This window comes from Eriocheir sinensis, chromosome 64 (assembly GCF_024679095.1).
Source record: "Eriocheir sinensis breed Jianghai 21 chromosome 64, ASM2467909v1, whole genome shotgun sequence".
NCBI lineage: Eukaryota > Metazoa > Arthropoda > Malacostraca > Decapoda > Varunidae > Eriocheir > Eriocheir sinensis.
In genome coordinates, this window is record NC_066572.1 from 3259832 (window position 1) to 3273456 (window position 13625).

General features: G+C 47.4%; 1 protein-coding gene across 3 annotated transcripts in view; it reads left to right on the top strand.

The window, feature by feature from the left end:
• LOC126987285 (calcium-transporting ATPase sarcoplasmic/endoplasmic reticulum type-like) overlaps positions 1–13625 on the top strand; it is a 65783-nt gene that overhangs the window by 40335 nt on the left and 11823 nt on the right. For 2 of the 3 annotated variants that reach the window (XM_050844137.1, XM_050844138.1), the window contains exons 7-10: positions 4737–4827; positions 6977–9026; positions 9507–9624; positions 10139–13136. In XM_050844137.1, the coding sequence (XP_050700094.1) occupies positions 4737–4827; positions 6977–9026; positions 9507–9624; positions 10139–10342 (2463 nt within the window). In that variant the 3' untranslated portion in view covers positions 10343–13136. Of the gene's footprint in view, positions 1–4736; positions 4828–6976; positions 9027–9506; positions 9625–10138; positions 13137–13625 lie in introns of those variants that run through there. The other variant, XM_050844139.1, reaches the window with a different exon arrangement.

Genomic DNA, 13625 nt, shown 5'->3' on the forward strand with positions numbered 1-13625 from the left:
AAACTACCACTAGGGTCAATAAACTACCCCTGGAAATGCCCGAAACTCCTATGAAAGCCTTGTCAAATATGTGTGCCTGGGCGCCGGAGTGTTTAAGAATCTGGCCCTAATGATCATTCTCGTATTGCAGTCGGGCTGTAATGAGTGTTGTTCTAGGTTCATGCCACAGAGGGAGGGTCAAACTACCACTAGGGTCAATAAACTACCCCTGGAAATGCCCGAAACTCCTACGAAACCCTTGTCAAATATGTGTGCCTGGGCGCCGGAGTGTTTAAGAATCCGGCCCTAATGATCATTCTCGTATTGCACTATTTGAAGAGGTAACCAAAAATAATAATGATAATAATGATAAATGGCGGTAAATGACAAAAAAAATAATCTATATACGCAGAGATGAAAAGAACTTAAGGTCAAGCAAAGTTCAGATATAAGTTTAACAAGGTATAATTCAACCCAGCTTTTTCTGTGCCTGTATTGTGATATATAACATTCATTCATGACCTTATCTGACCTTACCTGACCTTACCTAACTTACCATTAAAGTTACCATCATCTTTCCTAAGTTAGCGTAACCTTTCCCTAACTTGACATAACTTTTCCTAACTTATTGTAACTTGCCCTGACCTTCCCTAACTTAAATGTAACTTAACCTAACCTAACCTTACCTAACTTAACCTAGCCTTACCTAACCGTAACTTACCCTAACCTAACCTAACTTAACCTAACCTTACCAAACTTAATGGAACATACCCTAAGTTGCCCTATCCTTCCCTAAGTTGATGTAGCTTACCCTAACTTACCCTCAGACAAACCTAACCTAACCCAACCTACCCTAACTTGCCCTAGCCTTTCCTACCCTAACCTAACCTAACCTAACCTAACCTTACCAAACTTAATGGAACATACCCTAAGTTGCCCTATCCTTCCCTAAGTTGATGTAGCTTACCCTAACTTACCCTCAGACAAACCTAACCTTCCCTAACTTAATGGAACATACCCTAAGTTGCCCTATCCTTCCCTAAGTTGATGTAGCTTACCCTAACTTAACCTCAGACAAACCTAACCTAACCTAACCTACCCTAACTTAACAGAACTTACCCTAACTTGCCCTAGCCTTCCCTAACACATCATAACCTTCCCTACCCTAATGAACCTACCCTAACCTAACCTAACTTAACCTCACATCAAAATCAGACAAAAAAAAAAAAAGTGCATAGACATAAATAAATAAAGATATATATAAGGAAAATAATAGTTAATAAGTCTAATATACGTGTGTGTGTGTGTGTGCGTATGTGAGTGTGTGTGCGTTTTCAATACCCGTGACTGTTATATTGCAAGCACGCAGGCAAGGATGGCGGGAGCATTGCGCGTGCCATTATACAGGTAACTAACCCACTAACGAGCCTTACCTGACCTTGCCTTACCTTACAATACCTTACCTTACCTTACCTTACCTTAAATTTACTACTACTACTACTACTACTACTACAATTATATTACTACTTATTTCAACTACTTCTTATACTACTACTACTACTGCTACTACTACTACTACTACTACTACTACTACAGCTACTACTACTACTACAATTATATTACTACTTATTTCAACTACTTCTTATACTACTACTACTACTACTACTACTACAATTATATTACTACTTATTTCAGCTACTTCTTATACTACTACTACTACTACTACTACTACTGCTACCTTGCCTAACCTAACCTAATCCAACCTGACCTTACCTTACCTTACCTTACCTTACCTAACCTTACCTAACCTTACCTTACCTTACCTTACCTAACCTAACCTAACCTTACCTTACCTTACCTTACCTTACCTAACCTTACCTAACCTTACCTTACCTTACCTTACCTAACCTTACCTTACCTTACCTGACCTTACCTAACCTTACCTTACCTAACCTAATCTAACCTAACCTAACCTAACCTTACCTTACTTTACCTAACCTAACCTTACCTTACCTTACCTGACCTTACCTTACTCTCTTCTCTTTTCGTCCTTTTTTTTCACACACACACACACACACACACACACACACACACACACACACACACACACACACACACCTAACAATACCTCTTCTGTTTTCCTTGTTAGAGAGAGAGAGAGAGAGAGAGAATGAGGTTTGTGTGTGTGTGTGTATATTTGTATCTCTGTTTCTCTTCATCCTCCTCCTCTTCCTCCTCCTCCTCCTCCTCCTCCTCCTCCTCCTCCCAACACTAGAGAAAGCATAAGTATAATGTATATTCTTGCCACACATACGCTAGCCTGTGTGTGCGTGTGTGTGTGTGTGTGTGTGCGTGTATGCATGAAACACACACTTGGTAATACACAGCCTAAATAAAGAGTATTCATGGATGCATTAACTAGTGGAGACAGTCTGGCTAAGCTGAAGTTATGTATATTGTATGAATTAGTTCTGGTGATATTACTACTACTACTACTACTACTACTACTACTACTACTACTACTACTACTACTACTACTACTACTACTACTACTACTACTACTACTACTACTACTACTACTACTACTACTACTACTACTACTACTACTATTACTACTACTACTACTACTATTACTACTACTATTACTACTACTACTACTACTACCAATACTATTCCTACTTTTCCATTACTACTTCTTCTATTCCAATTTCTACTACTACTACTACTACTACTACTACTATTACTACTACTACTACTACTACTACCATTTTCTACTTTACCTAAATCACATTCATAGTTGCATAAAATAAATTTGAATGACCTATAAATAGCATTGTGTATTCCTTAACCCATATATAAAAAAAAAACAGTTATGCCTAAAATAACACAAAATCAATTACTATGAATGCTTATTATGTATATTTTTTTGATACTACACACACACACACACACACACACACACACACACACACACACATACATACATACATACCTCGCCAGCCAGCAAGCAAGCCTATGATGTGTATTGCTTGAGCATGTATATGTATGTGTGTGTATGTGAACTCATGTATACAAGCACCCTATGTATGTATGTATATTTGTACGTTAGATGCACTCAATTGCTCGTTACACCCCCGCACCACCGCCATCACCACCCCTTCCATCTCGTTAATTCCCACAGGTATTTTTGCATGTCTCACCTGCCTGCCTTTCACCTGTATGCCGATCTAGTTTAAATATGTATCTCCCTGTTATGTGTGTGGGGCAAGCTATGTGTATGTTTTGTGAGCTGGGAAACGGAAATGCAAGCGAGGTTATCAGTTTTGCTTCATCAAGGCGTTTAAGACCATCTCTAGTTTCTTCGTGGTACAGAGGAAGGGTCATACTACCACCAGGGTCATAAAACTACCCCTGGAAATGCCCACAACCCCTATGAAAGCCTTGTCAAATGTGTGTTGCTTAGGTTCATGGTACAGAGGAAGGGTCACTCTACCACCAGGGTCATAAAACTACCCATGGAAATGCCCACAACTCCGATGAAAGCTTTGTCAAATATGGGCTTCTTAGGTTCATGGTACAGAGGAAGGGTCACTCTACCACCAGGGCCATAAAACTACCCCTGGAAATGCCCACAACCCCTATGAAAGCCTTGCCAAATGTGTGTTGCTTAGGTTCATGGTACAGAGGAAGGGTCACACTACCACCAGGGTCATAAAACTACTCCTGGAAATGCCCACAACCCCTATGAAAGCCTTGCCAAATGTGTGTTTCTTAGGTTCACGGTACAGAGGAAGGGTCACTCTACCACCAGGGTCATAAAACTACCCATGGAAATGCCCACAACCCCTATGAAAGCCTTGCCAAATGTGTGTTGCTTAGGTTCGTGGTACAGAGGAAGGGTCACACTACCACCAGGGTTATTAAGCTACCCCTGGAAATGCCCACAACCCCTATGAAAGCCTTGCCAATATATGTGTTCTTGGGCTGCAAAATTAAGTAGTATATGACTCTAAGTTCTTGAATGGTGCCCAAAATAATGCAGAACTGATCCCCTGTGTTGTGTCTGTGGTGCCCGGCTCTCCTATAAATTGTGGACCAGGGTATTACATCACCTTGTTATTGTTGTTGTTATTTATGGGGAAACTAATCTATTCTATTCTCTCTCCCTTCCTTCCTCTCCATCCCTCCATCTTTCATTTCTCCTTTCACTCTCTCTCCCTTCCTTCTTTCCTCCCTTCCTCTCTCTCTCCTCTCCTCTCCCTATCTTTCAGTCTCTCCCTTCATCTTCCGTTCTCTCTCCCTTCCTTCTTTCCTTCCTCCTTTCCTCTCTCTCTCCCCTCCTCTCCCTATCTTTCAGTCTCTCCCTTCATCTTCCATTCTCTCTCCCTTCCTTCTTTCCTTCCTCCTTTCCTCTCTCTCTCCTCTCCTCTCCCTATCTTTCAGTCTTTCCCTTCATCTTCCGTTCTCTCTTCCTTCCTTCTTTCCTTCCTCCTTTCCTCTCTCCTCTCCTCTCCCTATCTTTCAGTCTTTCCCTTCATCTTCCGTTCTCTCTTCCTTCCTCTCCATAGAAAAGTCTTTAAGTCGCATCAGTAAAAGGGTAACTGTAATATTTTGGTCCACAACTTATTAAATACATTGCACTGCCTGGTTAGTAAATGCAAGTAATATATCCTTCTTGGACGCACAGGTGGAAGTATTTACCTGTGCAGTGTTCCGTCACCTGAGCACTCATTGACCTGTCCCTCCTTTCCCTGCAGGACAAGAAGAACATTCTCTTCTCTGGAACCAATGTCGCTGCTGGCAAGGCTCGTGGTGTTGTGATTGGCACTGGTCTGGCCACTGCTATCGGTAAGCCTCACACACACACACACACACACACACACACACACACACACACCTAACCTAACCTAACCTAACCTTACCTAACCTAACCTAACCTTACCTTGCCTTACCTAACCTAACCTAACCTAACCTAACCTTACCTAACCTAACCTAACCTAACCTAACCTTACCTAACCTAACCTAACCTAACCTAACCTTACCTTGCCTTACCTAACCTAACCTAATCTAATCTACCTTACCTTACCTAACCTTGCCTTGCCTTACCTAACCTAACCTTACCTTACCTAACATCGTCTCCTGGGGTCTGTTCCCTTCTCCTATAATTCCTTCCCCTTCTGTCTCTCTCCGGCATATGACCACAGATGTTGGGTTGTGTCCCGTCTCCTGGGGTCTGTTCCCTTCTCCTATAATTCCTTCCCCTTCTGTCTCTCTCCGGCATATGACCACAGATGTTGGGTTGTGTCCCGTCTCCTGGGGTCTGTTCCCTTCTCCTATAATTCCTTCCCCTTCTGTCTCACTCCGGCATATGACCACAGATGTTGGGTTGTGTCCCGTCTCCTGGGGTCTGTTCCCTTCTCCTATAATTCCTTCCCCTTCTGTCTCTCTCCGGCATATGACCACAGATGTTGGGTTGTGTCCCGTCTCCTGGGGTCTGTTCCTTCACCTATAATTCCTTCCCTTCTGTCTCTCTCCGGCATATGACCACAGATGTTGGGTTGTGTCCCGTCTCCTGGGGTCTGTTCCCTTCTCCTATAATTCCTTCCCCTTCTGTCTCTCTCCGGCATATGACCACAGATGTTGGGTTGTGTCCCGTCTCCTGGGGTCTGTTCCCTTCACCTATAATTCCTTCCCCTTCTGTCTCTCTCCGGCATATGACCACAGATGTTGGGTTGTGTCCCATCTCGTGGAGTCTGTTCCCTTCTCCTATAATTCCTTCCCCTTCTGTCTCTCTCCGGCATATGACCACAGATGTTGGGTTGTGTCCCGTCTCCTGGGGTCTGTTCCCTTCTCCTATAATTCCTTCCCCTTCTGTCTCTCTCCGGCATGTGACCACAGATGTTGGGTTGTGTCCCGTCTCCTGGGGTCTGTTCCCTTCTCCTATAATTCCTTCCCCTTCTGTCTCTCTCCGGCATGTGACCACAGATGTTGCGCCGACTAAACAAAACTTTTCAACTTTCCTTCCCCTTCTGTCTCTCTCCGGCATGTGACCACAGATGTCGCGCCCACTAAACAAAACTTTACAACTTTCCTTCCCCTTCTGTCTCTCTCCGGCATGTGACCACAGATGTCGCGCCCACTAAACAAAACTTTACAACTTTCCTTCCCCTTCTGTCTCTCTCCGGCATATGACCACAGATGTTGCGCCGACTAAACAAAACTTTACAACTTTCCTTCCCCTTCTGTCTCTCTCCGGCATATGACCACAGATGTTGCGCCGACTAAACAAAACTTTACAACTTTCCTTCCCCTTCTGTCTCTCTCCGGCATGTGACCACAGATGTCGCGCCCACTAAACAAAACTTTACAACTTTCCTTCCCCTTCTGTCTCTCTCCGGCATATGACCACAGATGTTGCGCCGACTAAACAAAACTTTACAACTTTCCTTTGTATGTTCGTATGTTCGTATGTTCCCCTTCCTTTCCTTTCCAACCCTTCCCTTTAAACCTTCCCCTTCCTTTCCAACCCCTGTCCCTTCCCTTCTGTTAATGAGCCTGTGAAAATGTAACTGTTCTTGATATTTTTTTTTATATAGCAATGGAGAGAAGGGCTTAAAAAAAAATAATAATAATGAAAATAAAAGCCTGCTACTTACTGCCCCTGTTTTACTGAATGCCGCACTTGAGAGATAAAAATGAATCCTGGGAAACACCAACCGGAGAAGACTCACAAGTGTCGGGATGTATCAGGACACTCGACACCCAAAATTGACCTCTATTTTGGCTTCGGTTTACTTCTATCTATTATGGGAGCGGCGAGTAGCGGGCTTTTATTTATTTTTAGTACTCTTTTTGTTGCCCTTGAGCCATGTCCTCTCATGCAGAAATAAATCAATAAATAAATCCAAGTCTGGTGCGCTGCGTTCCTGGCCAGACACTCAGTACTGGCGGATACAAGTGTGATTAATGTGTGTGTGTGTGTGTTTGTGTGTTCCAGGCAAGATCCGCACCCAGATGGCTGAGACCGAGGAGATCAAGACTCCGCTGCAGCAGAAGCTTGACGAGTTTGGCGAGCAGCTGTCCAAGGTGATCTCCATCATCTGCGTGGCCGTGTGGGCCATCAACATCGGCCACTTCAACGACCCTGCCCACGGCGGCTCCTGGATCAAGGGCGCCATCTACTACTTCAAGATCGCCGTGGCCCTGGCCGTGGCCGCCATCCCCGAGGGCCTGCCGGCCGTCATCACCACCTGCCTGGCCCTGGGCACGCGCCGCATGGCCAAGAAGAACGCCATCGTGCGCTCCCTGCCCTCCGTGGAGACCCTGGGCTGCACCTCCGTCATCTGCTCCGACAAGACCGGCACGCTCACCACCAACATGATGTCTGTCTCCCGCATGTTCATCATGGACAAGGTCGAGGGCAACGACTGCAACCTGCTGGAGTTTGAGATCACCGGGTCCACCTACGAGCCCATCGGCGACGTGTTCCTGAAGGGCGGCAAGGTGAAGGGCGCGGACTTCGAGGGCCTGCAGGAGCTGGCCACCATCTCCTTCATGTGCAACGACTCCTCCATCGACTTCAACGAGTTCAAGAACATGTTTGAGAAGGTGGGCGAGGCCACGGAGACGGCCCTCATCGTGCTGGGCGAGAAGATCAACCCCTACAGCGTGGCCAAGGTGGGCCTGGACCGCCGCTCCGCTGCCATCGTGTCGCGCCAGGACATGGAGACCAAGTGGAAGAAGGAGTTCACGCTGGAGTTCTCCCGCGACCGCAAGTCCATGTCCTCCTACTGCACGCCCCTCAAGACCACCCGCCTGGGCGCCTCCGGGCCCAAGATGTTCTGCAAGGGTGCGCCCGAGGGCGTGCTGGACCGCTGCACACACGTGCGCGTGGGCACCCAGAAGGTGCCCCTCACGCCGGGCGTGAAGGAGAAGATCCTGTCCGTCACCCGCGACTACGGCTGCGGCCGCGACACCCTGCGCTGCCTGGCCCTGGCCACCATTGACGCCCCACAGAAGCCCGAGGACATGGACCTGGGCGAATCCAACAAGTTCTACACCTATGAGGTCAACATGACCTTCGTGGGCGTGGTGGGCATGCTGGACCCCCCCAGGACTGAGGTCAAGGACTCCATCCAGCTGTGCCGCGCCGCTGGCATCCGCGTCATCGTCATCACCGGCGACAACAAGGCCACGGCCGAGGCCATCTGCCGCCGCATCGGCGTGTTCAACGAGACTGAGGACACCACCGGCCTGTCCTACTCCGGCCGGGAGTTTGACGAGCTGTCCCCGGCGGAGCAGCAGGAGGCTTGCATGCGAGCCCGCCTCTTCTCCCGCGTGGAGCCGTTCCACAAGTCCAAGATCGTGGAGTACCTGCAGAACAAGAACGAGATCTCCGCCATGACTGGTGATGGCGTGAATGACGCCCCGGCCCTCAAGAAGGCCGAGATCGGCATTGCCATGGGCTCCGGCACAGCTGTGGCCAAGTCCGCCTCCGAGATGGTGCTGGCCGACGACAACTTCTCGTCCATCGTGGCGGCCGTGGAGGAGGGCCGGGCCATCTACAACAACATGAAGCAGTTCATCCGTTACCTCATCTCCTCAAACATCGGCGAGGTGGTGTCCATCTTCCTGACGGCCGCCCTGGGCCTGCCCGAGGCGCTCATCCCCGTACAGCTGCTCTGGGTCAACCTGGTGACTGACGGCCTGCCCGCCACGGCCCTGGGCTTCAACCCCCCTGACCTGGACATCATGGACAAGCCCCCCAGGAAAGCCGACGAGTCCCTCATCTCCGGCTGGCTGTTCTTCCGCTACATGGCCATCGGCGGCTACGTGGGCGCCGCCACAGTGTTCGCCGCCTCCTGGTGGTTCATGTACGACCCCACCGGCCCCCAGCTGAACTACTACCAGCTGTCCCACCACCTGTCCTGCCTTGGCGACCCAGAGAACTTCGAGGGCCTGGACTGCGGCATCTTCAGCCACCCGGCGCCCATGACCATGGCGCTGTCCGTGCTGGTCACCATCGAGATGCTCAACGCCCTCAACAGGTGACAGCCCCGCCCTCCCCTCCACCACCCTGGCCTGACCCTCCACCTCTTCTCAAGCTTGTCCGAGAACCACTCCATCTCCATCCCTCTTCTGTTTCTCTCTTCTCTCCCTCTCCTCCTTTTCTCTCCATTCCCTCTCTCTCTCTCTCTCCCTGTCTTTCTCTCCCTCTCTCCCTCTCCTCCTTTTCTCTCTTTCCTCTTCGCTCCATTCCCTCTCTCTCTCTCTCCCTCTCCTTCTTTCCTCTCTTTCCTCTTCGCTCCATTCCCTCTCTCTCTCTCTCTCTCTCTCTCTCTCTCTCTCTCTCTCTCTCTCTCTCTCTCTCTCTCTCTCTCTCTCTCTCTCTCTCTCTCTCTCTCTCTCTCTCTCTCTCTCTCTCTCTCTCTCTCCCACACACACATCATCTATCAACACTTCCATTCATCCACCTCCTCCTCCCCGCCTCCACCACCCACCAACACACTTTCCCCTCTCGTCCCCAGCTTGTCCGAGAATCAATCCTTGCTTGTGATGCCTCCGTGGGTCAACTTCTGGCTGCTGGCGGCTATGGCCCTCTCCATGACTCTTCACTTCATCATCCTCTACGTTGATATCCTTGGCGTGAGTAAAACCTGCCTCTGTGTACGGGAGGGGGGGGGTAAGGGTATATGAGGGAGAGGGAGGTATGTGTGTGTGGGTGTATGGGAAGGATATGAGGGGAGAGGGAGAGGGAGGTATGTGTGTGTCTGGGTGTGTGGGAAGGATATGAGAGGGTACTGGAAGGGGTGTAGGGGTGTGTATGTTTACGGAAGGGGTGCGAAAGGAGGTGGAAGGGACTGTGGATGGGGTGCAGAATTGTGGAATATGTATGGGTGTGTGTGTGTGTGTGTGTGTGTGTGTGTCTGCAAAGGATGTGTGTGTGTGTGTGTGTGTATTAAAAAATATATTAGTATAAGATATGTTTATGAGATGTGTGTTTGTGTGTGTGTGAGAGAGAGAGAGGAACCCAAGACCCCAAACTAACACAGCCCCATATCACACACACACACACACACACACTCACACACACACATGTACCATCTCGGCATGTGTGTGCGTGCGTGGGTGCGTGTGTGTGGTGGGGGCGGCCTTGCAGACTGTGTTCCAGGTTATGCCTCTCACATGGAATCAGTGGTTTGCCGTAATGAAGATATCCCTGCCGGTCCTCCTCCTTGACGAGAGCCTCAAGTTCCTGGCCCGCAACTACACTGATGGTGAGCGCTCCCCCCTCTCAGGCTGCCAATGGATAATCCTTGCCTGGGCTGGGTACTTTGCATACCTCCGGGCAGACCCTTTTTAAGCGTGTGACCTCTGAGTTTACCTGTGTTCTCCGCCCTCCCTCCGCCCGACTCCACCCCTTCCGCTCCCGCCCGCCCGCCCTCCGCCCGCCTCCATGTGTGTGGTTTATACTGATTTGAGTGATGGTGTGGTTGAGTGCCTGGTTGAGTGATTGGGTTGATTTTTTTTAATGTTTTTTGGGGGGGATTTTATGTATGGTTCCCTTGATGCCAGTGTTACTACTACTACTACTACTACTACTACTACTACTACTACTACTACTACTACTACTACCCTCCTCCTCCTCCTCCTCCTCCTCCTTTAGCTAAATTTTATGATATTGTCAATTTTTTCTTTTAATTTTCTTATGATAAATTTTAACTACTACTACTACTACTACTACTACTACTACTACTACTACTACTATCCTCCTCCTTCTTCTTCTTCTTCTTCTTCTTCTTCTTCTTCTCCTTCCTTGTTTATATTTATCAATCTATTTATTATTTATTTATTTATTATTGACATTCAGTATTGACTCCTTCCTCCTCCTCCTTCCTCCTCCTCCTCCTTCCTCCTCCTCCTCCTCCTCCTCCTCCTCCTTCTCCTTCACCTCCTTTCCCTAAGTTATGGAAAAATTGTCAGAGAGAGAGAGAGAGAGAGAGAGAGATAGGACCCCCCCTCCCCCCTTCCCTACCCCCCAAAACAATCCCCCTCCCCCCCACCCTTTCCCATGTACAGAAAAAGAGAAGAGAGAGAAAAATTAAAGAAAATCAGATGAGAGAGAGAGAGAGAGAGAGAGAGACGATTGCTTTCTTGAGGCTCAGCTGTTACCCTGCTGTTGCTGTCGCTGCCACGTGTGTGCGTATGTGTGTGTGTGTGTGTGTGCTTGTGTGCGCGTGTGGGGTGTACATAAGCCCTGTAGTAGTGTTTTTAATGGGGGGAGAATGGGGTGAGGTGACACACACACACACACACACACACACACACATCTTGATTTGCGATGATGTGTGTGTGTGTGTGTGTGTGTGTACATAAATACGTACACACACAGACACACGCGCGCACATGTATAATGATTGTAAATACAGATATATACGCTGGTTTGTGGTGTGTGTGTGTGTGTATATGTGTGTGTGTGTGTGTGTATATTGAGATTATATATGTGTGTGTGCGTGTGTGTGTATATATGAGTGTGTGCGTGTGTGCGTTTTGTGTGCGTACCACCATCGCTGTTTTTCTTACTCTCACGGAAAAGAGGAAAAGAAAAAAAAATTATGAGTGTGAAACAAACAAACAAACAAACAAACAAACAAACTCACAGAACGTTGAGTAGAGGAAAACAAACGGACGAACGAACGGACCAGCGCGGCTCGGACAGGACATTGCCGACGCTTCAGAAGGGAAAAAAAAAACAAAAAAAAAACAGTGACCAAGGAAAAGAAAATTAAGAAAAAAAAAATTCAATCTGTGCCTTTTTAAAATTACTCCAAAAAAAAAAAAATAATAATAATAATAAAAAAAAATTCGACCATCATAAAAAAGTCCCCATTTTTTCCCCAATTTCCCCATTATTTATGTTTATTTATACCCTATTTATACTATACCCCCCCTCTGTACCCCCCTTTCCCCCCTCTGTACCCCCCCTCCCCCCATTTCCCAATTACAACAGGGTATTAAAACAACCCCCATTCTCCCCCTTCTCCAATTTCCCCATTAGCCCTAAATCTGTGCTTTCCCGACAGTGGCTTATTTTCCCCATTTTTTCCTATTTCCCTATTTTTCCTATTTTCCCATTTCCCATTTTTCTTCCTATTTCTTCCTATTTTTTCAATTTTTTTCCCCATTAAAATTCTCCTCAGTATCTTTTTTCCCCATTTTCCCTTTATATCACTTGGCTTACAACCGAGAGAGCCCGGGTTCGATTCCCGGGCGGAGTGGAAAAATTTGGGGGGCTTTTCCGATGCCCTACGCCCCTGTCCACCCAGCAGTGAATGGGTACCAGGTATTAATTGGGGGTTGTGTCCCGTCTCCTGGGGTCTGTTCCCTTCTCCTATAATTCCTTCCCCTTCTGTCTCTCTCCGGCATATGACCACAGATGTTGGGTTGTGTCCCGTCTCCTGGGGTCTGTTCCCTTCTCCTATAATTCCTTCCCCTTCTGTCTCTCTCCGGCATATGACCACAGATGTTGGGTTGTGTCCCTTCTCCTATAATTCCTTCCCCTTCTGTCTCTCTCCGGCATATGACCACAGATGTTGGGTTGTGTCCCGTCTCCTGGGGTCTGTTCCCTTCTCCTATAATTCCTTCCCCTTCTGTCTCTCTCCGGCATATGACCACAGATGTTGGGTTGTGTCCCGTCTCCTGGGGTCTGTTCCCTTCTCCTATAATTCCTTCCCCTTCTGTCTCTCTCCGGCATATGACCACAGATGTTGGGTTGTGTCCTGTCTCCTGGGGTCTGTTCCCTTCTCCTATAACTCCTTCCCCTTCTGTCTCTCTCCGGCATATGACCACAGATGTTGGGTTGTGTCCCGTCTCCTGGGGTCTGTTCCCTTCTCCTATAATTCCTTCCCCTTCTGTCTCTCTCCGGCATATGACCACAGATGTTGCGCCCACTAAACGAAACTTTCCAACTTTTTCCCTGTATTTATTTTTATCCCATTGGCTTTTCTCCCTATTTTTCTTCCCTATTTCCCCCCCCCCACCCCATATCTCCCCTCCCCTTCCCTCTCGTCCCCCTCAGTGGCTTTGTTTTTTTAGTATAAGTTAAAAAGTTGAAGTTTGTAAATGAGTAAAAATAAAATAATATAAGAAAACGTGAATGCCGTGAATGTTGTCAATTAAGTTCTTTATCTGTTTATATTTTATTTGTATTTATATATTTATCTCGGTGGTGCAATAGGTGGTGCGGTAATGTTGGGTTAGGTTAGTTTACCCTGCCTCGGTACACCCCTCCCCCTCCCTTTCTTTACCCTTGTCTACATGTTTTCTTTCCCTTCTATCCTGTTTTAAAAGTTAGGCTTCTACCCCGTTTTTACTTTTTGAGTTAGGTTAGTTTACCCTGCCTCGATATACCCCTCCCCCTCCCTTTCTTTACCCTTGTTTACATACGTTTTCTTTCCCTTCTACCCTGTTTTAAAAGTTAGGCTTCTATCCCATTTCTACTTCATTTTAGAGTTAGGTTAGTTTACCCTGCCTCAGTACACCCCTCCCCCTCCCTTTCATTACCCTTGTTTACATACGTTTTCTTTCCCTTCTATCCTGTTTTAAAAGTTAGGCATTTACCCCGTTTTTACTTTTTGAGTTAGGTT